Source organism: Bubalus kerabau, chromosome 1 (genome assembly GCF_029407905.1).
Source record: "Bubalus kerabau isolate K-KA32 ecotype Philippines breed swamp buffalo chromosome 1, PCC_UOA_SB_1v2, whole genome shotgun sequence".
Lineage (NCBI taxonomy): Eukaryota > Metazoa > Chordata > Mammalia > Artiodactyla > Bovidae > Bubalus > Bubalus kerabau.
Genome location: NC_073624.1, coordinates 111,560,377 through 111,586,944, shown reverse-complemented (window position 1 = coordinate 111,586,944; position 26,568 = coordinate 111,560,377). Strand labels below are relative to the sequence as shown.

Genomic DNA, 26,568 nt, shown 5'->3' with positions numbered 1-26,568 from the left:
ACCGAGAAGATGGCAGACACATGTCTCAACGTTTTAATATCATAGTTTTAAATGGTTCTATGTGTAGTCACCACCTAAGGGTTCTTCTGTTTTTATCTCTCAGCCACCCTGCTTAGACTCTTTAACAATGCAGCCCTCTCGCTAATGTCCTCACCTGTCTTACCTGTTGTTGTTCCATCTCACCTCCATGATGGAACTGCAGACCTTGATCAGCCTAGTTCTTTGCCATCTCCGTTTCTGTATCTTAATGTGTTGAATGCATGCTGTGTGTGCTAAGTCACTTCAGTTGTGTCTGACTCTCTGCAACCCCATGGACTGTAGCCCGCCAGGCTCCTCTGTCCATGGGATTCTCCAGGCAAGAATACTGGAGTGGGTAGCCATTCCCTTCTGCAGAGAATCTTCCTGACCCAGAGATTGAACCCACATCTCTTATGTCTCCTGCATTGGCAGGCAGGTTCTTTACCACTGGCGCCACCTGGGAAGCCCACCTTGCTTGAAAAATTGAAGAAAAATGTCCTAACTGCAAATAGGGGTTTACTACAAATCCATCATCCCCAGTATCCATTGGGATTTCAGTGCTATATCTTTTTTCCTTTAGCATTTCTTTGATAAGTTTTGTCTTCTGCCCTCCAAAGCCTATTTTAAATCTTTGACTGTCCCATTTCCATGCCTCAAGCTTAACAGGGAACTTTGATTCAAGCCTGGCAACTGATTTTGTGGATGAAATCATTTGCCAACCAGTTTTTGGAACCCAAACCTGAACCCGTTCTTTTTTCCTACCATTACTTTTTGCATCCTTCAACCATCATTTCCTGTATGGTCGACACAAAGTATTTCTCAAATCATGTCATTTATTTTTATCACCACTGTCACAGCCCTAGATCTTGCAAAAATAATTGCATTGTAAGGATAAGGAAAGTGCCTACTTCTACAGAGATCTTAACCTGAATATAAATCTAACTCAACAAAGCTTAGCAAGGTTCTAAAAGGTACATGGTACTGAATCTCTGTATCTTTCCAAGTCATCTCACAACATTCTTCACCCTGAATTCTTGCTCTGTCTATTCTGAACTGCTTTACTTTCTCAGACAAATGCCTAATCAAAATAGCAAATTTCCTGAGGATTAGGAATTTTGGCAGAAACTATCAAGTGAGTAAAAGCAGGAGGAAGTCATTATTACTCAACCATTAATGCCCTGAGTGAAAAGATGTTAAAATGGTAAAAAGTGGAAGCAATCCGTAATTATTCTTTTCTATATAGTTTCTTTCCTTTTAATTATACATACAGTAGTCATGTCATGAGTAAATGATAGGCGTCAATTACATTTTCTATTCTTTTAGACCTTGGACTTCTCCTTTATGGAGGATTATTTTCTCTGTCAACAATGGCCTGACAGAAATAGGAGTACTATTTTAAAATGAACAAGATGTCCTTTTTAAGATGTGATAAATTTTTATGATCTGCTTGTAAATCACAGCATATCAACATTAAAGAAATGGAGAACATATTCCTTATCAAGTCTCTGAGCAACATGCATAGAAAAGGGTAGGATTGAACTAATTTTCTGTGAAATACAGTCTGAAAATCACATTAGTCTTGAAAGTACACAGATTATTGAAATTGTGGTTATTTTGAGCCTGAACTAAATAGATTAAACAATTCTCCATTTCATTCTGCTTGCAAATACACAGCCTTAAAATGACCAAATATTGATTGAAACCCACTTGTGAAGAAAGTTGGGAATGAGAAAAATGATTACTCTCAGGAATGATATTTATTCCTTCATTTGGGGGAAAACTATTTGGGAAGAAATGTGTTAGTATATATTTTCTAGTTCATTATCAGATAACTGTTTTGAACACAAGATACTACTTTATATTCTTTTCTAAAACTCAATAGAATTCCATTTTAAAATATGAATACATATTCTTTGTTTTAGGTAGTAATAATACATTTTACTCTTGAATATAAATGGTATAGTTTTATCTTTTGAGGAAAGGTTGATTTCTCTTCTTTTAATTAACATCACATCACCTCTTCCTTCTTTCTATTGAAAAGCATAGCTCACAATTGAATGGACTTAATATAGCATCATGCTATGCTAAGTCACTTCATTCGTGTCCGACTCTGTGTGACCCCATAGACGGCAGCCACCAGGCTCCCCTGTCCCTGGGATTCTCCAGGCAAGAACACTGGAGTGAGTTGCCATTTCCTTCTCCAATGCATGAAAGTGAAAAGGGAAAGCAAAGTCTCTCAGTCGTGTCCGACTCTTAGCGACCCCATGGACTGCAGCCTACCAGGCTCCTCTGCCCATGGGATTTTCCAGGCAAAAGTACTGGAGTGGGGTGCCATTGCCTTCTCCGATATAGCATCATATTTAACAGAAAATTATCTCAATGTCATATCCAATAAGTAGTCACTGTCTTAAAAAGTTACATTTGTAGAACATCTTATGTTAGATGAAAATATTTGCATTCCTGAAAGGTTCCTTTCAAATACTTTTAGTATTATTTCACATCTTAAGCAGTTTTGATATAATTCATTCTTTTCACAGATACTTATTTACCTGGATGCATGGTTGGTGCATGACCAAAAGAAGAAACAATTCATTAGAGATAAATTTTTACCTTCTTGGTGGCTCTCTATGTATGTACAAGTAAAGAAAAAGCAAAACCATGTCTGTATGATGTGTGGGTACAAAATATGTGATTAATTTATATGTTTAAAAGTAAAATATAGGTACTTTAGCTACTTAACTCTTTCTATGGGAAATTAAGTATAGTCTGAAGAGCAGGTCATTCATATCCAATTTTAGTAAACTGTTTCCTCAGATATTATAATTAATTTTTTTTGCTAAAGAGCTGCTTTTTAAATAATACTTTTATTTATTCATTTTGGTTGTGCGTGGTCTTTGTTGGTGCGTGGGCTTTTCTCTCGCTGGGACTTCTCCTGAGCTGTGGTCCACAGGCTTCCCTTGCAGAGCACAGGCTCGGGGCACGCTGGTTTCAGTGGTTGCCGCCCCCGGGCTCTAGAGCACAGAATCAGTAGTTGGTGTTGCACGGGCTTACTTGCTCTGCAGCATGTTGGATCTTCCCAGATCAGGGTTGAACCCATGTCTCCTGTATTGGCAGGCAGATTCACCACTCAGCCACCAGGGAAGCCCCTATAATTTATTTTTAAGCTACGTACATTTTCTGATATTGATTTAAGCAGGGTTTGCAGAGTAACATCATTGCTGTTTAGAAATATTCTTTCTCTTGTCTTCTCTTTCATATAATTTTCTTTGACATGGCCCTAAGGTTGCCTCTGATTGTTATCTTTTTACTATAATTTGGACAACAATGCTCTCATTGTCTTACAAACAATGATTTTCCTTAGATGGCCACACTGGCGGTTTGTGAAGCAAGTGCTCTTTACTCTATGGAACATAATCTTTGATCAGTTTTGACTAATGTTCATATTTGTGTGGAGGGAATATTTTTTAATGAAACATTCTCAAATGCTTTCATATGAATAAATCCCATTTTTTATGAGCTCATATTTTATTTTTCATGAGTGTATTTATTAAAAGTCTTGAAACCTCTTTCCCCATTCATTTTCAAATTTATAAAAAATATTAATTATATTTATTTTATAATTTACAAGTAACGGTGGAAAATTTTGCTGGAGTAACATTTAGTCCCAAAAAGTACTAAAAAAGGTATTTTCTCTATTGATGATATAAAACGTGTGACTTCCTAGCGACTCCAGCGTGCTTAGTATAGCACCTAAACACTGAGGAGTAGCCGCCTGGAGGGAGGTTAACAAGGCCAAATGTGCACCATCTAGTGGTGACACAGACGTAGTGCAGCTTAATTTGACAAGATAGTCTTCCAGGGCCGTGGTTAACAACTCAGATGCCTGCAGAAGCCCGGCAGGTAGTATATATGGGAGAAATGGATGGGAGAAAAATCAGTTATCCATCAGTTATCACATCTCTGTGGGCTTCTGTGGTGACCCAATGGTAAAGAATCTGCTTGCCACTGCAGGATACATGGGTACAATTCCTAGGTTGGGGAAGATCCCCTGGAGAAGGAAATGACAACCCACTCCAGTATTCTTGCCTGGGAAATCCCATGGACGGAGGAGCCTGGCAGACTACAGTGCCCGGGGGTTGCAAAGCGTCAGACACACGTTAGTGACTAAGCAACAACGAAACTCACATCTCTTTAATTATGGAACTGTGGTGTAAGCACATGACAAAATAAACAGGGTGCAGAAGAATATATTTTAAACTGAGAAGGAAAGAACAATGCAAGCTCTGTTATGAATAGCCCTAGGGAATGGCAAGTTCATGGCAAACCCAGCAACTGATCTTTGGGTTCAGTTGATTGTTGTCATTCAAGAACACAGAGTCACTGTGACTAGATCTTCAGTTTTTTAAGAGAACCTAGAAATCTGAATTTGCATATGAAATCTTCTGATTTTAATATGTTGGCTCTTCGTCTTTTTTAGGTGTGATATGACCTCACCTTAAATACATCTTGGGGCTACACTTAGCCATTGTGAGATCTTTTCTTTTCTTTTCTTTTTTTTTTTAAAGAGCAGAATTTAGTGATTTTCATTTCTTTAGGAGGACAGAAAAATTTTAGACATCTTCCAGTAACATTGTGAAGTGAGACTGCATTTTAAAGTTACTGAATCACTGCTGGATTGGGTTTTGGTTGAAAATTCTTTTTATTGAACACTATTTAAGATGCCAAGACTATAGCTGTGAATAGGACAAACTCTTCTCGTTGGTCTCTCCCAGTGCTGCACCTTAAATGGAACACCCAGTAATGCAACCCCAGAGTGTGGCCACTTTCTGCAGGGTTTACAGTGAGATGTTTGGATATAACTTTTGGTGTTATCTTGGTTCTTAAACTCCATTAGGAATTTAAGTTCATGATTGATGTTACTTTGATTTATTTTTCTTATAACTTTCTACCAGGCAACTTGGGGTTCTTAAAAAAATAGCACAAAATTAGAGCTTGCAATACAGGGCAGGATGAAACACTGAGATAGTTGTTTGTTACTTTCTGTATTTCCCCAGAGCCCTTAACCTTGACCACATCTTTTGCCATCTGCACAGAGGAAGTGAATAGAGAGAAAAAGGAAGAATGATCAGGATTCTGAATCCTTTGAACTTGTTCAAAAAGTAGGAGAGGAAGAGTGAAATGAAAGGAACCACTAACAGCGGTGTGGCCTAATTCCTTCTCCCAGGCCTCCTCTGTTCACTCTCCTAAACGTCACATTTAAAGGCAAGCATAGTCCTTCCATTTGCCCAACGGATCCCTTCCACCCCTTAAGTTCTCTGACCTGATATGTGACTGCTTTCTCATTTGATCTTTCTGTTCCACAGTCACATCACATGCGATCCCTTTTACACCACTGTACTGGTGTCCTGTCTGCCTGAAATAGTATACTCACAGATAGCCACTTATTCTTGACCTCCTGCATGTCGTTGCTCAAGGGTTGTTTCTTAGGTCTGTCCTGACGGTCCTGTTGAGAATTATATCCCCTGTATCCCAGTCCCCTCTGGTTTGCTCTACTCCCCCCATCAAATGGCACTCAGTACCTTTTAACGTAATATATGATTATTATGTTTATTTCATACCCTCTGTTAAAACAAGCATGAGTACTCTGAGGGTAGAGATCTTTGTCTTGTTTGTTTAGTGATGTGTCAGAAAATAATGTGTGTGATGTATGGAAACTCAATATATATTTTTTAGATGAAAGAATGTTGAAGTTCTTGTTCACTTAAATCTGTGCATACTTCCTGCAGTCTGCTGCAGTGGAAAGGTTTCTTGCAACAAGCTGTTATGTGTAGGCTTATGATCTATTTTGTCTTTGGACTTGGACTTGCATGTGTGCTCCGTTGTGTCTAACTCTTTGCGACCTCATGGACTTTAGCCTGCCAGCCACCTCTGTCCATGGAATTTTCCAGGCAAGAATACAGGAGTGGGTTGCCATTTTCTTCTCCAAGGGATCTTCCCTGCCCAGGGATCAAACCTGTGTGTCTTTGTGTCTCCTGCATTGGCTGATGGGCTCTTTACCAGCTGAGCCACCAGGAAAAACCCATTTTTGTCTTTATTACTAGAAATACACGTTAAGATGAAAGAAATATTTGTTTGTTTGATTCCTAAATGCATGTTAGAAGTAAAAAAAAAGTTTGAATGTATGCTCTTAATATAGAGGGCAGTCACTTTGTATAGGTAATTAGTATTAAAAACTTCAAAGAAAAAATACTTGGTTTTAGGGCAACAGAAAGAACCAAGAATATGAGGTCAAAAGGCCTGTAATGGATCCTGGTTACACCTAAGGTTAGCTATTTATTATTTCTGAGAATCAGTTACCTTTTCTTTAAAATAGGAATAATAATAATAATATTAATAGAATCTGTCTTGTTTACCTTATAAATGTTTGATGATATGTTTTCCCTGTTAATCCATGCTTGTTTCCTTCAACAGTTAACCCAACATATATCTGAATTTGAGACTCATTTATTTATCTGTTCACTTGACAGATCACCCTTTAACATACAAGCTCCACAGGGAAAAGCCTGTGTCTTTGTTTTTTTGGTGTTGTTTTCCCAACCTTAAACACAATGGCATGTGATAGTTGTTCAGTAAAAATATTGTTGAATGAATAATTAAGCAAATTTAAGCCATGAAATTCAAGTGGCATAATAATAGTAAATTGGCTTGTAGTCAAGTGAAGTAAAGTGAAAGTCACTCAGTTGTGTCCGACTCTGTGACCCCATTGACTATACAGTCCGTGGAATTCTCTAGGCCAGAATACTGGAGTGGGTAGCCTTTGCCTTCTCCAGGGGATCGTCCCAACCCAGGGATCGAACCCAGGTCTCCTGCATTGCAGGCAGATTCTTTACCAGCTGAGCCACAAGGAAAGCCCAAGAATACCGGAGTGGGATAGTGGTCTATCCCTTCTGCAGTGGATCTTCCTGACCCAGGAATCGAACCAGAGTCTCCTGCATGGCAGGCAGATTCTTTACCAACTGAACTATCAGGACGCCCTGTAGTCTATTACAGTGGTCCAAATGTCTGTTGTTATTGTCACGATCTAAACTCTTATCATCATCATCAATATGTATTACTTAGGCTTCTGTAATCCACCACCAATGGGGTGAGTGTCTTGTAGGGTTACTCCTATAACTTACAAGTTTAGTGAATTAATACAGAGAACACTTTGCTGATCTGATGATGTTGTTACAGGTCTCTAAGCTGGCTGGTGTTTTGGTCAAGCATGGTGTCAAGAAGGGTGACACCGTGGTTATCTACATGCCCATGATCCCACAGGCAATGTACGCCATGCTGGCGTGTGCCAGGATAGGAGCCATCCACAGTCTCATATTTGGGGGATTTGCATCCAAAGAACTAAGCACTCGCATTGATCATGCAAAGGTATGTGCTTTGTTTGGAGAAATCAAGCAATAACCACATATAGTACAGCTGTGTTCATCTGCAAATGAACCATGCTAGAGTGATTGTGTTTACTAGGTCCTCTTATCAAATGAGATAAAGTTGACTTTTTACTTGTCATGCACTATTAACCAAAATTTTATTTTTGAGTAGGTCCTCTGTGAAAGATATCATTCTAAATACTGTGAAGAGTATGACATATAAGGTGCAAGTCTTTCAAGTTAACTTGCCATTTACATTTGGATGTATAAGACAAAATGGCATTGAAACATGTATAATATGATATAAGAAATGAATCGCCAGACCAGGTTCAATGCAGGATACAGGATGCTTGGGGCTGGTGCACTGGGATGACCCAGAGGGATAGTATGGGGAAGGAAGAGGGAGGGGGTTCAGAATGGGGAACACGTGTACACCCGTGGTGGATTCATGTTGATGTATGGCAAAACCAATACAATATTGTAAAGTAATTAGCCTCTAATTAAAATAAATAAATTTAAGTTAAAAAAAAGAAAGATAATAACTAATATACTCATTCAGCATATATTTATTAAGCTTCCAGTCTATGTCTGGTGCTCTCCTTGGAACTGGTTAATAAATGATACTTATCACAGGGATGGGGCACATGACTAGTTTTATAACCTGTGTATTTCCACGAATGGTGGTATATAGCATAGTGGTTAAGAGGGCGTGTCAGGGATGGGTGAAGTTATACATTTAGATGGGGTACTGACATCACAAACTTGAAAGGCTGTTGTGAAATATCATTGAGATATTGAATTTAAAACACTTGACATGGTGTCTGGCATATAGTACCCATTAAAAAAAGATTAGCTATTATTATTCTATGAATTTAGAGCAGGGATTAGCAAACTTTTTCTGTAAGTTACCGGGTAGTAAGTATTTTAGGCATTGTGGGTCCCACGTGAGCTTCTGTTGAAACTACGGAGCTGTGTTGTAGCATTTCAGCACTACAGAAGCGAAGGGCATGCTGTGTCCCAACAGCACTTTACAGAAGGTAATTTGGGCAGGATTGGGCTCTGAATCATAGTTTTCAGACCCCTGATTTAGAGACAGGAATGATATCTCTTGGTTGGGGTGGCTGAAGAAGGCTTCCTGAAAGAGGTGAGATTTGAGTTATATAATATCTTGGTTATGATTCAGCTAGTTGAAAAGAATGATGTAGTCGGATCCAAAAGGTGAGAAAAAGAATTAGAGGCCAGCACTAGAGGCAGGAGAGGGTAAAACCCTTTTGAAGGACAGCAAATAGATCAATGTGATTGAAGAGGAAGAGAAGGTGAGCTTGCAAAGGCAGTGTTTGTCTGAGTTGCATCCTGTAGATGCCGACCAGTCAAGTTTTTGAGCAGGTGACTGTCATGTTTTGAGCAATGTTAAGAGGAGGCAAGTCTGGCAGTGTGGTGTGAGTGGGAGAAAGGCTGGAATGGGAACCCTTGGTCGCTGGTCTCTTTGTGAATCAGTGGCCAGTGAGCGATGTGCAGGAGAGGAATAGCAGTGGGAAGGTTAAAGAAGGACTGTCATTACGGGAGTAGGAGATGATTGATCTGGAGAGTTCTGCAAGCCCAGGATGAGACATTCTTAACAAAAAGGGAACTAATATATACTGAGGGTCCCCTGAGTGCTAGGCAGGGAGTGAGGTTTTACATATATGACTTCATCTGGTAATAAATAGATCAGTTATTAGAACTAGGAAGCTGGTTTGCACACAAATTGGCTGGTTCTTTTTTTTCCCTCTCTCCTTTTAAAAACATGTTGAGTTAGTCCTTTGACTTCCCTAGTGGGGCAGATGGTAAAGCATCTGCCTACAATGTGTGAGACCCATGTTCAATCCCTGGGTTGGGAAGATCCCCTGGAGAAGGAAATGGCAACCCACTCTAGTACTCTTGCCTGGAAAATCCCATGGACGGAGGATCCTGGTAGGCTACAGTCCATGGGGTCGCAAAGAGTCAGACATGACTGAGCGACTTCACTTTCACTTTCTTTAGTCCTTTGAAGGGAAGTCTAGGGGGAAATGTGTCACTGATCTGCAAATCAATGGGCAGTTGGAGACTTCTCTAGTTTTTTAGCTACAGAAATTCTTAAACAGCATTTCGGCATTTGGGTTGGAAAGATATCCTGGAGAAAGGAATGGCTACCCTCTCCAATATTCTTGCCTGGAGAATTCCATGGACAGAGGAGCCTGGCAGGTTACAGATCATGGGATCAAAAGAGTCAGACACAGCTGTGCAACTAACACATGAGATACATTGTTTTTTATAAAAAGCTTTTATATGACATGGGGAAAAAACATATATACACACACACGGAATAAGAATTTATAAAACTTATGCTGCATCACTGGCATTTTTCATACACACACACATACGTACCCTAATCTTGTTAAGGAGTTTAGGCAATAAGTGTGTGTTCTTACAGACAAAACTTTTGAGCAGGTCAAATTAATGATGAGAAGATGGAGATGGCAATACATACCTGAGATATTTGAATATAGTTAATATTTGAAACCAGGAATGATTTTGATGTCATGACTTTCAACTAAATAGCTTGAGAAGAGTTTTATTTTAATAGATGAAGATGGGAAGAATGTATTCCGATTGAGATGGAATAAAACCTGCAATAAAAGGTTGTTAATAGAAATGCAAAAGAATGATTTTCTAGAGGAAGAATCTAATTTTGCCTTTATTAACTTATTCAACTTTTGATATATTCTATACATGTTTTTAATTTGATGTGTAACTTTCATTTATTCAGAATTCTAATTGTAGGGAGTGTTATCTGGAGTTATTTTTGTACATATTACAGACATTAATATGTGGATTATACTCAAATGTCTGACCTTTACAAATATAATAAAAGGATACATGATTTACTTTTTCATTTTTTCATTTTTTGCTTTTAAAAGGCAGCTTAAAATAGTGGAAAGAGGAATGTTTTGAAATCCGTCAGAACTGGCCCTCTTTCTGACTCCAGCACTTATGAGCTGGGGCTCACTATGCCACTGGCACTGGGCCTCAGTTCCGCGAATATTGAATGATAGTGAAAACTGGGAAGTGCTATATATGCATATATTTGGCACAATATAAACCTTCCCTAGAGGAAGCATATTGTAACCAGAAATCAAAATTCAGGAATGGATGCACCTTCTGGGATTGATTTTTCTGTCTCCTGAATAATTTATCTGTCTCCTTTGCTTTGGATTTCTCTGTGAAGAAGCAGTATACTTAAAAGAACAAAGGCATGTTTGTTTTGTAAATTACTGAGAATTTTGGTTCCATGCCACAAGTATTTTGTTGAGAGCTTATGTTTTGACAAGCGTTGTACCAGGCATAGGAGACAGGGAGGTACTGGGGCCCAGACTTGTCCGTGGAGAGCTCCCTGTGCAGAGGTGGGGACGAAGGAGCACCTTGACTCTACATGGATATCTGAGGCCTGCTCAGAATCTACCAAGGAGGGAAGACTCACCTTGAATCTTTTGGCTACACCTGCACATATCTTGAAGAATGACTAGCCAATTGTCGGGCAAAGAAAGTGCCAAGTGTGTCTTAATGACAAAAGCAGACTCAGACTCTGTGGGACTTGAAACTTAAATCATTTGAGGGCCCTTTTAAGAAACATAGGACAAATTTGCAATATAGTATTTCATGAAAATGAGTATGCATTTGAAATGAGAAAGAATCATAAAAAAGTATGAGAGATTCCAGTCTCTTCCTTCTGAGGTCACTTTAGGTGTTTAAGCAAAGATGCTTACATGAAAAAACCTTAGAAATGCTTATTGATAGCAGTCAGGGTGGGTCTCTCCCCTCTAAGAAACACTACAACTTCAGTAACAACCAGCTGTTATGTGGGCGTATGCAAGTGAGGGGACTCTAAGCTTCCATTTCACTGGTTCATGGCAAATTTACATCTACCTGGCTTAATGAATTCTTTGGAAAGTATTTTTTTAACAGCTCCTGTTTGTTGGCCAAAAGCATCATTGAATGTGGAATTCTGAACAGGTAAGGGAGATTTATGTGGAAGTGGTTAGGGCTATACTGTTTAAAACTAGTTTCTTGGTTTTCAGGCCATTTATTCAAGAGAGAACAGAATCGTTCAAACATTTCTTTAGAAATGTTAAACTGTCAGCCTACACCTGAAATATTGTGATTACCTTAACTAGGATGGTTCAGCTTTGTCGTTTGTTTTTCATTGTAGCCCAAGCTGGTTATTACAGCATCATTTGGCATTGAACCTGGAAGGAAGGTAGAGTACATACCACTCGTAGAAGAGGCGCTGAGAATAGGACAACACAAGCCAGATAAAGTTCTCATCTATAATCGTCCACATACGGTAATCTGAATACTGAATTTGGTTCTTGCTTATGCTGGTGTGCTAAGGATGATTCTTGTTGACTATTTGACAGGAGCACTTGATTTATAAACTCTTAAGTATCGTTTATGAATGTCACTATTTGGGGCAAAAAACAATGATGTTTTCTGTCTTTATAAAAAACTAACTTAAAAAGATTGAAACATAGAAATATCTGTAATATTAATGAATTGGATCCAATGAATAGTCTATTGTGGTGTCCTTTATTAATTTACACTATAACTTTAATAATAATACAGTTGACCCAATGCAGAGTTTAAGGACATCAGCCCCCAGACAGTTGAAAATCTGCTTATAACTTTTGGCTCTCCCATGAATTTAACTAATAGCCTGTTGTTGAAAGTAGGCTAGAGAAAGAACTGTATTTACCTGAATTATATTTATCCATAATGTAAGTTTATGTCTGTTTATAAGATGAATTGTCTATCAGTACCTGCATCAATATTGTCTTATATGATACAAAATACTGCAGATGTACTACATATTACAACACTAGACATCAAAAATGAAAAGATAATGTGAAAAAGAAGTTCATGTTTAGTTACAGATGTAATGATTCATGCATTCATAGCAAAGAAGCAACAATACAATTGCTTCATGATAGCCCGGCCTATACACTAATGAAAGAAATATACAGTTTTTATGGCATATGGCATGGCCTTATAGTCATATTCATACTACAATATTGGAAGCATTGTTAACTTAAAAAAAAATTACTTCCCTGTGATGATAGGCTGATACCCAGTTTCTCTAAGTACCAGAGAAAGAGGTATACTGTACAGTAATGTAATTCTAAGTTAGGAAACACTAGGAAAACTACCACATTATTAATATTATCTTAAATCTCACAGTCCAGGTTCGATGCAGGATACAGGGTGCTTGGGGCTGGTGCACTGGGATGACCTAGAGGGATGGTATGGGGAGGGAGGTGGGAGGGGGGTTTAGGATGGGGAACATGTGTACACCCGTGGTGGATTCATGTTGATGTATAGCAAAACCAATACAATATTGTAAAGTAAAAATAATAATAAAATTAAAAAAAAAATCACTTACTTTATGCCTATATAAATACAAACTAGTATCTCTACATATGTATTCATGACATCACTTTTTCTTAACTTTTTTGATATTTCTAAGTAGTATGGTTCATCTGAGAGTTTTTCAAATTGCTATAAATCTTCAAAAATTTTTCCAACATATTTACTGAAAAAAATCCACATGTAAGTGGACCCTTGCTGTTCAAACCTGTATTGTTCAAGGTTCAACTATACTAGAAACATTTACTGACAGCTTACCATATAATTTTTAAGACACTCCATTCGTGGATAATTTTTTAAAAACTTCCTGATAACTTTATGAGCTTGGCATTATTCCTGTTTTAAAGAAGGGGAGTCCAGGAAAAAGAGAGAGAAAGTAACTTGTCCAGCTAGCATCAGGGTCATGATCTGAATGTGTGCATTCTGACAGTATGCTTAATCTCTCAGCTACCTAGTCCTGTGGTGAGGTGTGATTAATTTCTTTTTAAAATGTCTTTTAAAAATGTTACAAAAAGTAATCGGTCTGGAAATAAAAACTATGTTCAGGAAAATAAAATATGAATATTCTAAACAGATAAATTATCTGTGATCCATGAAGGAAGAAAAAGCAGTATAATACATAAATGACTGTGTTTTACAATGCTTTTTCCTAGTAAATTTGCCCAAATAATCAGCTTATTTCTACATCCCAAGCTAGGTCTCCAGTTATTTATAGTTAGACTGACTTGGGTTTCTAGCAGATTAAAATTTTTTGCAGAAGGAAAATTGCAAGTGTGCAAAGAATCATGCATAATTTGTAGAACTCTTGAGAGGTTATCTGTGGAAAATGCTTAAATGACAAGATGTAAGAACAGAGAGCATTAGAGCTCTCTCAGTTTGATTACCACCTAGGAAGTCGCATCACCACATTACGTTCCAGTGTAGTCTGAGTAGTCTGTGGTTCCTCAGGAAGGGCTGCACTCAGTGATTTTAATATTTTCAATGTCTTGAAGGAGAATTTTAAATTTCTTTCAGATGACCTCCAGCATGTTTTTAAAAAAGGCTTGTTGCTGTTGGGTCAGGGAGTGTAAAGTCAGTAACACAGAAGGCTTTGAGTAAGAAAAGGCTAGGGGAAGGGTAGGAACACAATAACACAAGTGTTCGGTGTGTGTGTATGCTATTCACACATGTATGAATTCATGTAGAATTTACAAAGAACTTAAGGCTAGACCCAAAGTACTTTCAGATATTCTTTATTCAATTCTTACATTCTTATAAACCAGTAAAGTAGATGTTATTAATGGCCCAATTTTACAGATGAAAGAACAGTCATGGACAGGTCACACCACAGAGTCACAGCCACTAAGTGGTAGAGCCAAGATTTAAACTCAGTTTCATGACTTTTAACCAATGAGATATATGCTGTTTCTTTTGCTTTATAAATGCTGTGGATATGGATATGTTTCCAATCAGATTTTTCTCGAGCAAATGTAATCTTTTACCTTTTTTATTATTAATATTTGCATACATCTCTAACATTCACATCTTAATGCTATATTATACATATTGTAGGCACTCAGATGATTATTATTATTCTAATTTTTGAGATATAATTTATTACATTAGGCTTCCCTGGTGGCTCAGACGGTAAAGCGTCTGCCTGCAATGCGGGAGACCTGGGTTCGATTCCTGTGTCGGGAAGACCCCCTGGAGAAGGAAATGGCAATCCATTCCAGCACTCTTGCCTGGAAAATCCCATGGACGGAGGAGCCTGATAGGCTACAGTCCATGGGGTCGCAAAGAGTTGGACACGACTGAGCGACTTCACTTTCAGTTTCACTTTAATACATTAAGATAGATGATAAGAGTACATTTTGATGCATTTTCAAAATTGCATGCACCTGTATAACTCCATCCGAATCAAGATAGAGAATTTTTGCATATTTGTTCCTTTTTCCAGTCAACAATTCCCCATTCCTAGAGGCGCATGCTTTCTGATTTGTACTGTCATAGATTTTTTGTTGTTGCTGCTTCATTCCCAAGCTTCAAATAGATGGACTCATACCATGCATAGACTTTTATGTCTCCCTTCTTTTGTTCAATATAATGTTCTTAAGATACACTTCTTGTGTGTCATGTATCAATAGTTCATTGTTTTTTACTTTTGAGTAGTATTTCATAGCATGAATATATAAAAAATTGTTTTTCTATCCTTCTATTTATGGAAATTTGGGTTATTTCCACTTTAGAGCTATTATGACTAGAGCTGCTATGAACCTTCTTAATCAGGGCTGTGTGTGGATCATGTGTTTCCATTTCCCTTAAGTAAATATCTGGAGGTAGTATTGCTGATGCATATAGTAGATGTATATTTGACTTTACTAAGAACTTTGACACAATTTTACATACTGGACATAATCATTTTATTATTCCAGCAGAAAATTATGAGAGTTCTAGTTGCTTATTTTCTTTATCGTTTGGTATTTTATAAAAATCTACTTTGATATATAACTATTTAATCTTGTACTTTCTGTTGCATGATGTAACGTTTTCCCATGTCTTTCTTTTTAACAGTAATGTGTTTGTATTTTAAAAAAAAAACTCTCCTAGATAACATTTTGGGATCTTAATTTTTTCATCCAGTCTGACCGTCTCTGCCTTTTAAATAAAGTATTAATATTAAATCCATGTACATTTGATTAAAAAAGATGATAGCCTTCTCTTTCCTCTTAATAGGTAGAGATCCACTGTCACTTTCCCCCCTCCCATAACTAGCTCCCTTTCTCCCTCTCCTTATTTTTCCTGAGACCTTTCCTCTGTTTTGACTTTCCTTTATTTCAGCTGAAGGTCTCTTGTCCTTCATATCTGACCTTCTCTTGAAGCAGTAATTAAGCCCAGTGGATTGGCTTTGCTTTGAGTTTAGAAAAGATACAAATTATGAGGCTCGGTGATGCATCTCCTAACTAGGATTGCTTTTTTGCCAGAGGAGATAAAAACCTGGCTGCCACTCCTGAGCCTCAGGGAGGCTGTGACGTCTCACTTGGCAGGTCACATCACTCACCTGTTGCGCTCCCCCAGGACTGCCTCTTAAGAGTGGTAACAACTAGGAGGGATATGTCTATAGAAGGACATGCATGCATGAAAAGGCTAACGTTGATTTTCCCCTGTCTTCCTCTCATTAGATCTTCTTTAAACATGCCTGCATTTCTTAGCCTGAAGAATAACCCTTCATTCAAATCCTCATTTTGTTTGAACTGCAGTTATTTTTGTGATTACTCAATTCACATTTTTTTTTTTTGTTACACAGTGTGATGATTTTTTTATAGGTCTGTAACTGTGATGCCCTAGGCTTGACAATTTGAATTGAGTTGTGTTTATCTGATGCATAAAAACAAATGGAAGTGGAAAGTTTGATCACAGTTAATTATATTTATTTATCTAAATGGTGCCTCTAGGGCACATCCACGGTAGGGCTGGAAAAATCAGTTGGGGCTGAAACTTCCCCTTCTTGAAGGTCAATTCAGATTATTGTCTATCATGTGCTTATTCATATAGGCATTATATTTGTGATACTATTAATATATTGAAGTAGCAGTTTGTAATTGTATCCATTTAAATATATGACCATTTTTTTTTTTTTACAACCCCAATCAATAAATTAAGAAACCAGAGAAGCGGAAATGACCCGGCTTTTAAAAATCTGTCCATGTCTCTGAATTTAGTTGAGGGATTACCTGAATGAAGTGTAAGAGTTACATATGCTCTCTAGGTGGTGAACTTATTTTCGGTGAGGACTGTGTAGTCTTGCCTTGTGCCTTTACTAACAGGTTCAGCAACTGTAAATTTGCTGTTTTGTCATCTTGAGATTAGTCAACATTTCAGAAAATAACTAGACATGTACTGGATCATAACTCAGCTATAACTCTCTGCTATAATAATTTTTCCATAAGCCACTTTTTTCTTCTTCACTGACTTGTTTCATTGGCACCTTTTAAAGACACCTGTCTACCTTAAGATGTGTCTGTCCAATTCATTGCTCTATTATCATAAGTTTGCAACACAGAGCTTGGTTCTAGGAACACAAAAGAAAACACGCATTTCTACCATATTAATCAGTATTGTTGGTGGAGAAAAACTTGGGGAGCTTTGTATACATGTCTCATACTCTCATTAATTTCAGAACTGATTTTTGTCCTTAAAAAAGTGAAAGTAGATTAACCCTCCTCCCCTGAAAGTGATTTAATATTCTCCTGTTTGGAAAAATGACCCTTGTGTAAAGAGAAACTTTAGTAGGTTGGTTGAGATTTCATTGTGAAGACAGTAGTTCTAAAGTAAAAAGAAATAGATTATGATAAATAGAAGTTAGTTTTTAAAGTTGAATGGCACCCCACTCCAGTGCTCTTGCCTGGAAAATCCTATGGACGTAGGAGCCTGGTGGGCTGCAGTCCACGGGGTCGCTGAGGGTCGGACACGACTGAGCGACTTCACTTTCACTTTTCACTTCATGCATTGGAGAAGGAAATGGTAACCCACTCCAGTGTTCTTGCCTGAAGAATCCCAGGGACGGGGGAGCCTGGTGGGCTGCCGTCTATGGGGTCGCACAGAGTCGGACACGACTGAAGCGACTTAGCAGCAGTGTACATACAGTTGTAGAAACATGATCCTCTGTTAGTTAAGCTCTTACTGTTGATGAAATCATGCCTGCGTCACATTTAATTTCTTCAATATATCTCTAGGTTTAAATAAAACATTTTCTGCGATAAGGTCAGTTGAAGTCAACATCAAACTGTTGAATTTCTTATGAACATTTATCCAAACTCATGACCCTGAGATATTGAGTTATAGGTCTGACATTTAGCTGTATAGGCCTATATTTCAGTCAGACACTCAGACTAATGTAGATTTCGTTCCTCTCCAGTGTTTTGCTGATGTAATCTCCTTTGTTCAGTGCCTATTCCTGGGTTTTTGTTTTGTAGGATATGGTCCCCTTGGCTCCAGGTTGTTATCTTGATTGGGATGAAGAGCTCTCAAAAGCACAGTCACATGATTGTGTTCCTGTTCTTTCTGAACATCCGCTGTATATCCTGTACACGTCTGGAACGACGGGCTTGCCAAAGGTATGCTCTCTCTTGTTGCATTCTTCAGTCACTCAGTCATGTCTGACCCTTTGTGACCCCATGGACTGCAGCACGCCAGGTTTCTCTGTCCTTCACCATCTCCCGGAGTTTGCTCAAACTCCTGTCCGTTGAGTCGGTGATGCCATCCAACCATCTCATCCTCTGTCGCCGCCTCCTCATCCTGCCCTCAGTCTTTCCCAGCATCAAGGTCTTTTCCAATGGTCAGCTCTTCCCATCAGGTGGCCAAAATAGGCACTCTCTTAGGGATAGTTATAGTGACAGATTTTTTTGCACGTAGAATATTTGATTACTGATTGAAAATGTTTGCAGACTTTATCTTGAGGCTTAGGCTTAAGTAGTTTATATCTTAATCCTGTGTCTAAATATATAGAACTATTCGTTATTTAATGCCAAATGCTTTGTCCTTATTTCATTAAAAATCTTTACAATATCAGCAATATTCAATTGCTTTAGTAAGGTATTAATATATATTTGATTGAATATCAGTTGGCTTAATAAAATTTTATAAAATATATTTTAAGTGAAATATTTTTATTTTTTAAACTGAGGTATAACTTTCATACAGAAGTTGATTTTTTATTTAGAGGAATTCGATTTATCATTATAAATGCAGCTTGGAGAACTGGCCTGGACAGTTTGAACAACGGGTAATTTATCCAGAGTGTTGAGCTATTTGATTTGCAGCACTGAAGATACTCAAGGATTTTTAAGTCTTTTTACCCTGAAAGGTGTTTTCACAAAGCAAAGTTAACAATGTCAATATTCTTGAATGTGTCAGATACCAAATCATTACCACTTTTGCCTGGTATCTCCAAATAACACTGTTTCTTTATACAACTTCATAAAGATTTGTGCAATCATCTTTCATCTTTATTAGGGAGTTCAATGAATCACAGAATGTTAGTAGGCAAAGGGACTTTTCACAGTCACTCAAATCCTATATGACATTGGCCCACTATTAATATTGGAGCTCTATAGCATCAGAATTCTGAACCATAACCTGTTAATATTCTCAAAATCGTGATTCTATTAGTTTAGATTTAAATAAACGAAGATCACGGAGAAGGCAATGGCACCCCACTCCAGTACTCTTGCCTGGAAAATCCTATGGACGGAGGAGCCTGGTAGGTTGCAGTCCATGGGGTCACTAGGAGTTGGACACGACTGAGCGACTTCCCTTTCACTTTTCACTTTCATGCATTGGAGAAGGAAATGGCAACCCACTCCAGTGTTCTTGCCTGGAGAATCCCAGGGACGGTGGAGCCTGGTGGGCTGCCGTCTATGGGGTCGCACAGAGTTGGACACGACTGAAGCGACTTAGCAGCAGCAGCAGCAAAGGAAGATCAAGACTTAAAACATTTTATATGAAATTCACTTGCTTGTGAAAAATAAAACATTTGGTAGAAGGGTATATTCTCTCTGACTACAAACACAATGTTTTGTTACATTTTGGTCTACCATCGTGTTCTGTATGTAGTTGGTACCCACACTTTTGTTGTGTGAATAAATAAATTAATGCATATACACAAAAATATTTGTGTCATTGTAGAATCAAAGCCCTGTGCTTTTTTAAGAACTCTGGTCATCTAAAAAATAAAATTTTCTTATATTGCAGATTTGTCTGTTTAAGCAGTCCAAATGATTACTGGATGCAGTCTGTCCCTTCCACTTTTTGCAGTTAAGCATTATGTACCAGCCACAAAGAATCCAAATGAACATTTGGCTGTGAAAAAAAGGGACTCAGCAAGTTATAATCTAATATAAAAGTATCAATGTGAGAGCCAACCACTGACCCTGAAAACATAGTAGAGCCTAACCAAAAAATAAAAATCACTTTAGCTCCTTAAAAGCCTGAAGGAATCTTACAAAAACTTTTGGTGCTACCTTGAGACTTTTAATCACTGAAATTCACTGTTGCCTGGATGGGGATCTATATGAGAGGGCAGAAGAATAGTTTGCCATCAGTTTAAAATTGACTCAGCTAGTGTAGTGGAAATAAAATAAAAGTAATATATAGGGCATTCAATCTGAAAAGTGATGATTCCAAATAAAGAAGAAACCTAGATATCCCATATTTTCTTTGCATCAAGAACTACTTTCTGGAATTCTTAGATGCCCAAACTGAAGATTGTTTGATGTTTTGATCATCCTTATTTTTTTATTACATTAGTAGTACCATCTTGAAGATAAATCTATTTCTATAGATTGGAGAAAGCTTTAATTGTTTGAAGATTTCTATTCACATTGAGATTTAGTTCATGGATGTTCATTAGGTGCTAAAGAGATAAAAAATTAGTAAACCACAGTGTCTTCAGCATAGTGGGGTTGCAATATATATCAACATAGATAATGTGAGATAGACTGTGATCTTTCCCTAAGAGGAAAAAACCCTACCTTGGTCTCTTGAAGAAAAGATCAGTTTGAATGGCATCAGAAGGATTAAATTCCATTATTTCAACAAATATTACTGAGCACCCAAATACATATCTGACCATCTTCTTAGAGTTCTGTGGCTGGATACAGGCACTGAACAGAGAGCTATGTAATAGGTGATGTGTTATGAGGAAAAATAAAACAGAGTAAGGGTGATGGGAGAGTGAGAGTGCTGTTTTATCAGGGAGATGTCAGGGAAAGCACTCCATGGTATGACATTTGAAGAATGAGTAGAAATTTTACATCAGGTGACCTCATGGGGAGGAGGGCATTCCAGGTTGATTGGGTCAATATAAGTAAAGACAGGAGCATGTAAGGTTCCAGGATGGCTACTGCAGTTGGTGCAAAAAAAGTAGAGAAATGGCCAGATTTATAGGCAGGGGCCAATTGTTTAAAATTTACCCAAGAAGTTTAGGTTATATACTGCCTGTAAGGAATGGAGAGCACTGATGTTTCTTAAGAAGGAGACAAAAATATGAAGGAAGGTAACCCTTGCACCATTACACAATGGAAGCAAGGAGATTGGATTTCAAGCTGTGCTTAGTTTTGGACCATTTATTAGGGAGCAATCGGAGAAGGCAATGGCACCCCACTCCAGTACTCTTGCCTGGAAAATCCCATGGACGGAGGAGCCTGGTAGGCTGCAGTCCATGGGGTCGCTGAGGGTCGGACACGACTGGGCGACTTCACTTTCACTTTTCACTTTCCTGCATTGGAGAAGGAAATGGTAACCCACTCCAGTGTTCTTGCCTGGAGAATCCTAGGGACGGGGGAGCCTGGTGGGCTGCCGTCTATGGGGTCGCACAGAGTCGGACACAACTGAAGCGACTTAGCAGCAGCAGCAGCAGCAGCAATCAAAGATAAGAGTAAAACAGAGGAAGAGTACAAGACTTTGAACCTGAGAACATAGGAAAGTGGTTTTGTTTATTTACTAAACTAGAAACAAGAGAATGTTTGGGGCTGGGAAAACTGGGAGGTTTTGTATATACTGAGTATGATGTCTCTTTGGGACATGAACATGGAAATGCCCAGCCGGTAGTTGGATATGAAGTTCTGGGTTCAAGAGTACATCTCGATTTGGAGCTAGACCCTTGGAATATCATCAGCTAGATGATGTAGAGGACTAGTGTTTAATTCATGGGATTGAGTAGGTTTTACAGAGCAGGGCATGCAGAATGGCAAGACAAAGTAGTCAATTTTAAAGGTCTTTCAGAAATATTTCTCTTATCCCTTCAGTGGACTTTAGAATTTCAATTGCATTGAAAGTATATGTTGCCAACAAATACTTTTGCCACTTATTTTATTCTACTTTTGAAATATATTACTTTTCATATACTTATCTTCATAACATGGCATGTTCTCTAAAAGTGTAGAATATATTTCATATACCTTTGAATATACTATGGCACTAACCTTAGAACTGGGCCATAGCAGATCCAAAATATTTAATAATCTACTTTTCCAGTTAGCTCCAGATTCCTCTAATTTTTTAAATTGAAATATAGTTGATTTATAATATTGTGTTAATTTCAGGTATACAGCAAAGTGATTCAATCATATATAAATATATATATGTTAAAATCAATTCATAATTTAATAACAACTACATGAACCAAAAATCCCATATGTATATAAATATATATTCTTTTTAAATATTATTTTCCATTATAGATTATCACAAAATACTGAGTATCCCGATGCCTCTTTATTCCTAAGATTCTCATTTCATTTTTGGCAGGTATAATCAGGATTAATAGGATCTGAATTTTTAATATTGAGATTCCAGGAATAGAAATACAGGAAAGATGAGCATACATGAATTTATGACACATTTAAATATAAACTTCATGCCATAATTTAGTTTGTTTTCTTGATCTTCATGAAGAAAAATAGTGTTGTGAACCCATAAAAATACTCTACTTAAAACTGCTCGTTTCCCATAGGTGCATATAAGACACACATAATTCTTCCTGTTCTTTGCAGATGTATTTAGGGCGTATTTGCATTTCTGCATCTGCCAACTCTGGATTTGTCATATTGTTGTATGACAGGTTGATCTAGCTGCTGCACATATTCTACAACTGAGCTGCTTTGCATACATTTCTGTATTGTTATGTGTGTTTATTCTGTTTGGTTTGGTTGACTGTATTCAAGTTACTTCAAGAAACAACACAATAGAAGAATACCTCATCTGGATTGGGTGTCATTCTGGGAATGGGAGATTTAGTGATGGTCATATTTACCTTCTTTCAGCTTGCTGTCATGGAGGTATGGTGATAACCAAAAAAATAAAAAGTGCCACGGGAGCACAGGGGAAATAATTAGGAAGATGGACATAACAGGAAGGTGGTAGACAAGGCCTTTGTTCTGATGTGAGTTTTCTATAACTTACATCAACTTTTATTCCTATGTGTTAGGTGACTTATTTATAGAGAAAGTTAAAAAAAACCTGTGAAAAAATTTTTTTAATCTGTAGTACAATTTTTGCAGCTTCCCTTGTGGCTCAGCTTGTCAAGAATCTGCCTACAATGCGGGAGACCTGGGTTTGATCCCTGGGTTGGGAAGATCCCCCTGGAGAAGGGTAAGACTACCCACTCCAGTATTCTGACCGGAGAATTCCATGAACTGTATAGTCCATGGGGTTGCAAAGAGTTGGACACGACTGAGCGACTTTCACTTTCACAATTCTTGCAGCTAAAGGCTGAACTCACTACACCTTTGTCCCTGATCTCACAGTTGCTCAGATCCATAAAAAATTATACTGCTGCTGAAGTATCATCCATAGAGGTGGCTTCAGAGTCATCAGAAAGCCTGCAGCAAGAGATTTGATGTTTGAAGAAATAAACCAAATGGAATCATTCCATTTCTACTAATATGGCATTAAGTTCTGTAAATTTCAAGGATTTCTCTTGAACAAAGAATAATATTTTTTTATTATAGTTTTCATATATTGCTTATTCATTAAATTGTTCACTATGTAAATCAGTTGACATATGTATTAATTGTCTATTCTATGCTGAAGATACAAAGGCGTTCTTATGGCGCTGAGAGTGGAGGAGGAGACTGAGCAGTGAGTGGATGTTGTTAGTGCCCAGAGGCTCAGTGAAGTGTGCAGGACTTGTGGCCCTGAAAAAGGAGGGAGAGGCTTTTAACACAGCAGTGGGTTTGGATGGCTTCCAGAAGAGGCAGCACTTTCGCAATGTTGTTAGGTACTCCTGTGATGAAGTAGGAGGTAACCAGGTGCAGAAAAGGGGTAAGGGTTCGTTTTAGGAAGAGGGGATATCATCTGTAAAACTCTTATAAGAACAAGAATATTGTTGGTTGGTGGATTTTTTTAAGTAAGCAGAGCAATACCTCATACTTTTCAACTCATTGACTCCAATGATACCATGGTGGTGGATTTCTTTTTTTCAGGTAATATTTTTGTTTCCCCTTTCTTCTTCTTTTGTTTCTACTTAATTTGCCAGACTGAATTGAAATGTATATATAAGCATGCATACATACAAAGCATATGCATGTGTGTGTACATGTAGACATATATGCATATGTATTTACATATGTATGTATGAATGGATATATATTACATGTATGTATATTTGTGTGTTTGTCTTGTACAAGTCTTTATTACTTCCCTGATGGCTCAGCAGGTAAAGAATCTGCCTGCAATGCAGGAGACACAGGAGATGTGGATTCAATCCCTGGGTCGGGAATATCCTCTAGAGGGGGGCATGGGAACCCACTCCAGTATTCCTGCCTGGAAAATCTCATGGATGGAGGAGCCTGGCGGGCTACAGTCCACAGGGTCACAAAGAGTCAGACACGACTGAGTGACTAAACTCATAGCACAGGTTAATAGCAGGGCTTAGCTTAGGAAGTATGTTTTGTTGGTTACTCTATGTAGACTTCTCCTACCTGAATATTTGAGATTTGCCATTCAAATTTTTATAGATCTATTATAAAACACTTTTCAGATAAGACTCCCAACCTCTTAATCTTACCACATATCTCAATCTTCCTTCCTTTTTGTACTAAAACTGATGTTATTCCAATTGCATTCTTCATATATTGTAGTACCCAAACAGTACACACTTGCTATAAACAAGTTTTCTGTTTTATAGTAATTGACCCATTTATGATATTTTGTGACTGTCTTTGTTCAAAGGCAGCTCATTAAACTGGAAACCATAAAGAACCATCTGGGATTAACTGTTGTCTCATTCCTGGGGGATAAATAATTAGCCTTTAGTTTCACTTGTGTGGATTGAATTTTTTTGAATATCTATATACATTAAAAGTGTTTTGTGTTGTTTAAAGAACACGTTCACATTGTCTACTTTTGTACTGAGATAGAATTCACTTTTGTGTCTTTATTTTGGGGCACAGAGTTTTATTCCCACCTGAATGTCTTTAAGTTTTCCAGAAGAATTTAAGTATTATGCTGATCCTACAAAAACCAAAGCAGTGTATTGGGAGGCTATAGGGCTTTTCTTAAAATATATTAGGTCATCTAATGTCTTTACTTTTAAGGAAGGTAGGATATAAGTGCATAAAGTAACAGATTCAAAAGAGTGAAATGCAGCATGCTTGTGTTGTAGGGGTAAGCACTGATGGTCACCAGTATTTTTACCTCATATAGACTTCAGAATGCCAGTTTTTGTTTCTGGTTAATTTTGCATACTGGAATATAATGATTTGTGGGTTGTTTTTTTTTTTTTTTTTTTTTGAGCACGGTTTATGTATTTTCAGAGGTTGAACAGAATTTATCTCTTGTGTTTTAATTATCATTACCTGGAAAATATGATTAGAAACAAAAATGCTTTATCATATTAATTTTAACCACATGTTAATATTGAGTGAACTCCGGGAGTTGGTGATGGACAGGGAGGCCTGGCGTGCTGTGATTCATGGGGTCGCAAAGAGTTGGACACGACTGAGCGACTGAACTGAATATTATAAGAAAGAAACTATCTTTTTAAAATTAATCTTTCAGTGTTTTTACTCTTGAACTTCTTATGAAAGATCTACATGGAGAGTATGATATTATGCACTTTTTTCCTGCACTGTACTAAATAACAAGAAAATTGAAAGCTGTCATCTGAATATGTTAGAGGCAAGACCGAATTTCATATTGAGAATCTAGATCAATGAATAGAGAAATGATGCCAGATGAAAATTTTATACTCATTGTTAAAAAATTAAAAGTAAGTGAATATTAAAGATCAGTGATAAACAGACATGGCTTTTCCGTGTCTGTTAGCTCTGTTTTCATTGTTTTTAATGAGAATCTCTGATAACAACCTCTAATTTTTTGACATTTCTGTCTTTTGTGTGGGGAAAAATAAAAAACAGTAATTTCTGGAATTAAGGAAATAATTTTGCTAGTAAGATGTTAAATTATTGATGGTATAATTTTAAGTTTTTTCATGCAGATTTTCATTTTTAAGTCTAACTTTTTTGGGGTTAAATGGATTTAAGTAGCCACCATTTTATAGACAAAGCAACACTGGTAAATAACCTTTAAAGAAGGGTTCACTTGAGAGGTAAGTGGAAATTTGACAACCTGTCCTTTAAATTATCTTCTAAGTTTTACAAATGAATTACTACTCATTTATGTTCTCCTTAGCCTTTTATTCCTTTCTGTAACTTCCAGTTGATTACTCTTACTCTCTATCATTTAATATAAAAAATTTACCCTTTTGTAATGATATTTAGTTATTAATTAAAAATGACCTCTAAATGCAGGGACAACAGACAGGTGAAGAGAAATTCTAAAACATCTTAAGTGAAATCATGCCTGACATTAAATTTCACAGAATATTGATAGCGTGCTGCTAAGTCGCTTCAGTCGTGTCCGACCCTGTGCGACCCCATAGACGGCAGCCCACCAGGCTCCTCTGTCCCTGGGATTCTCCAGGCAAGAACACTGGAGTGGGTTGCCATTTCCTTCTCCAGTGCATGAAAGTGAAAAGGGAAAGTGAAGTCGCTCAGTCGTGTCCGACTCTTAGCGACCCCATGGACTGCAGCCTTCCAGGCTCCTCCGTCCATGGGATTCTCCAGGCAGGAGTACTGGAGTGGGGTGCCATTGTCTTCTCCCATTGATAGCATATTGTCTGTGAAAAAACCTCTATTTTATCCTTTAC

The 26,568-nt window shown here is 37.7% G+C and overlaps 1 protein-coding gene across 3 annotated transcripts in view; it reads left to right on the top strand.

Moving 5' to 3' along the window:
* ACSS3 (acyl-CoA synthetase short chain family member 3) overlaps positions 1-26,568 on the top strand; it is a 187,949-nt gene that overhangs the window by 51,250 nt on the left and 110,131 nt on the right. For all 3 annotated transcript variants that reach the window (XM_055586864.1, XM_055586871.1, XM_055586868.1), the window contains exons 3-5: positions 7,252-7,440; positions 11,668-11,802; positions 17,834-17,974. In XM_055586864.1, the coding sequence (XP_055442839.1) occupies positions 7,252-7,440; positions 11,668-11,802; positions 17,834-17,974 (465 nt within the window). The remainder of the gene's footprint in view (positions 1-7,251; positions 7,441-11,667; positions 11,803-17,833; positions 17,975-26,568) is intronic.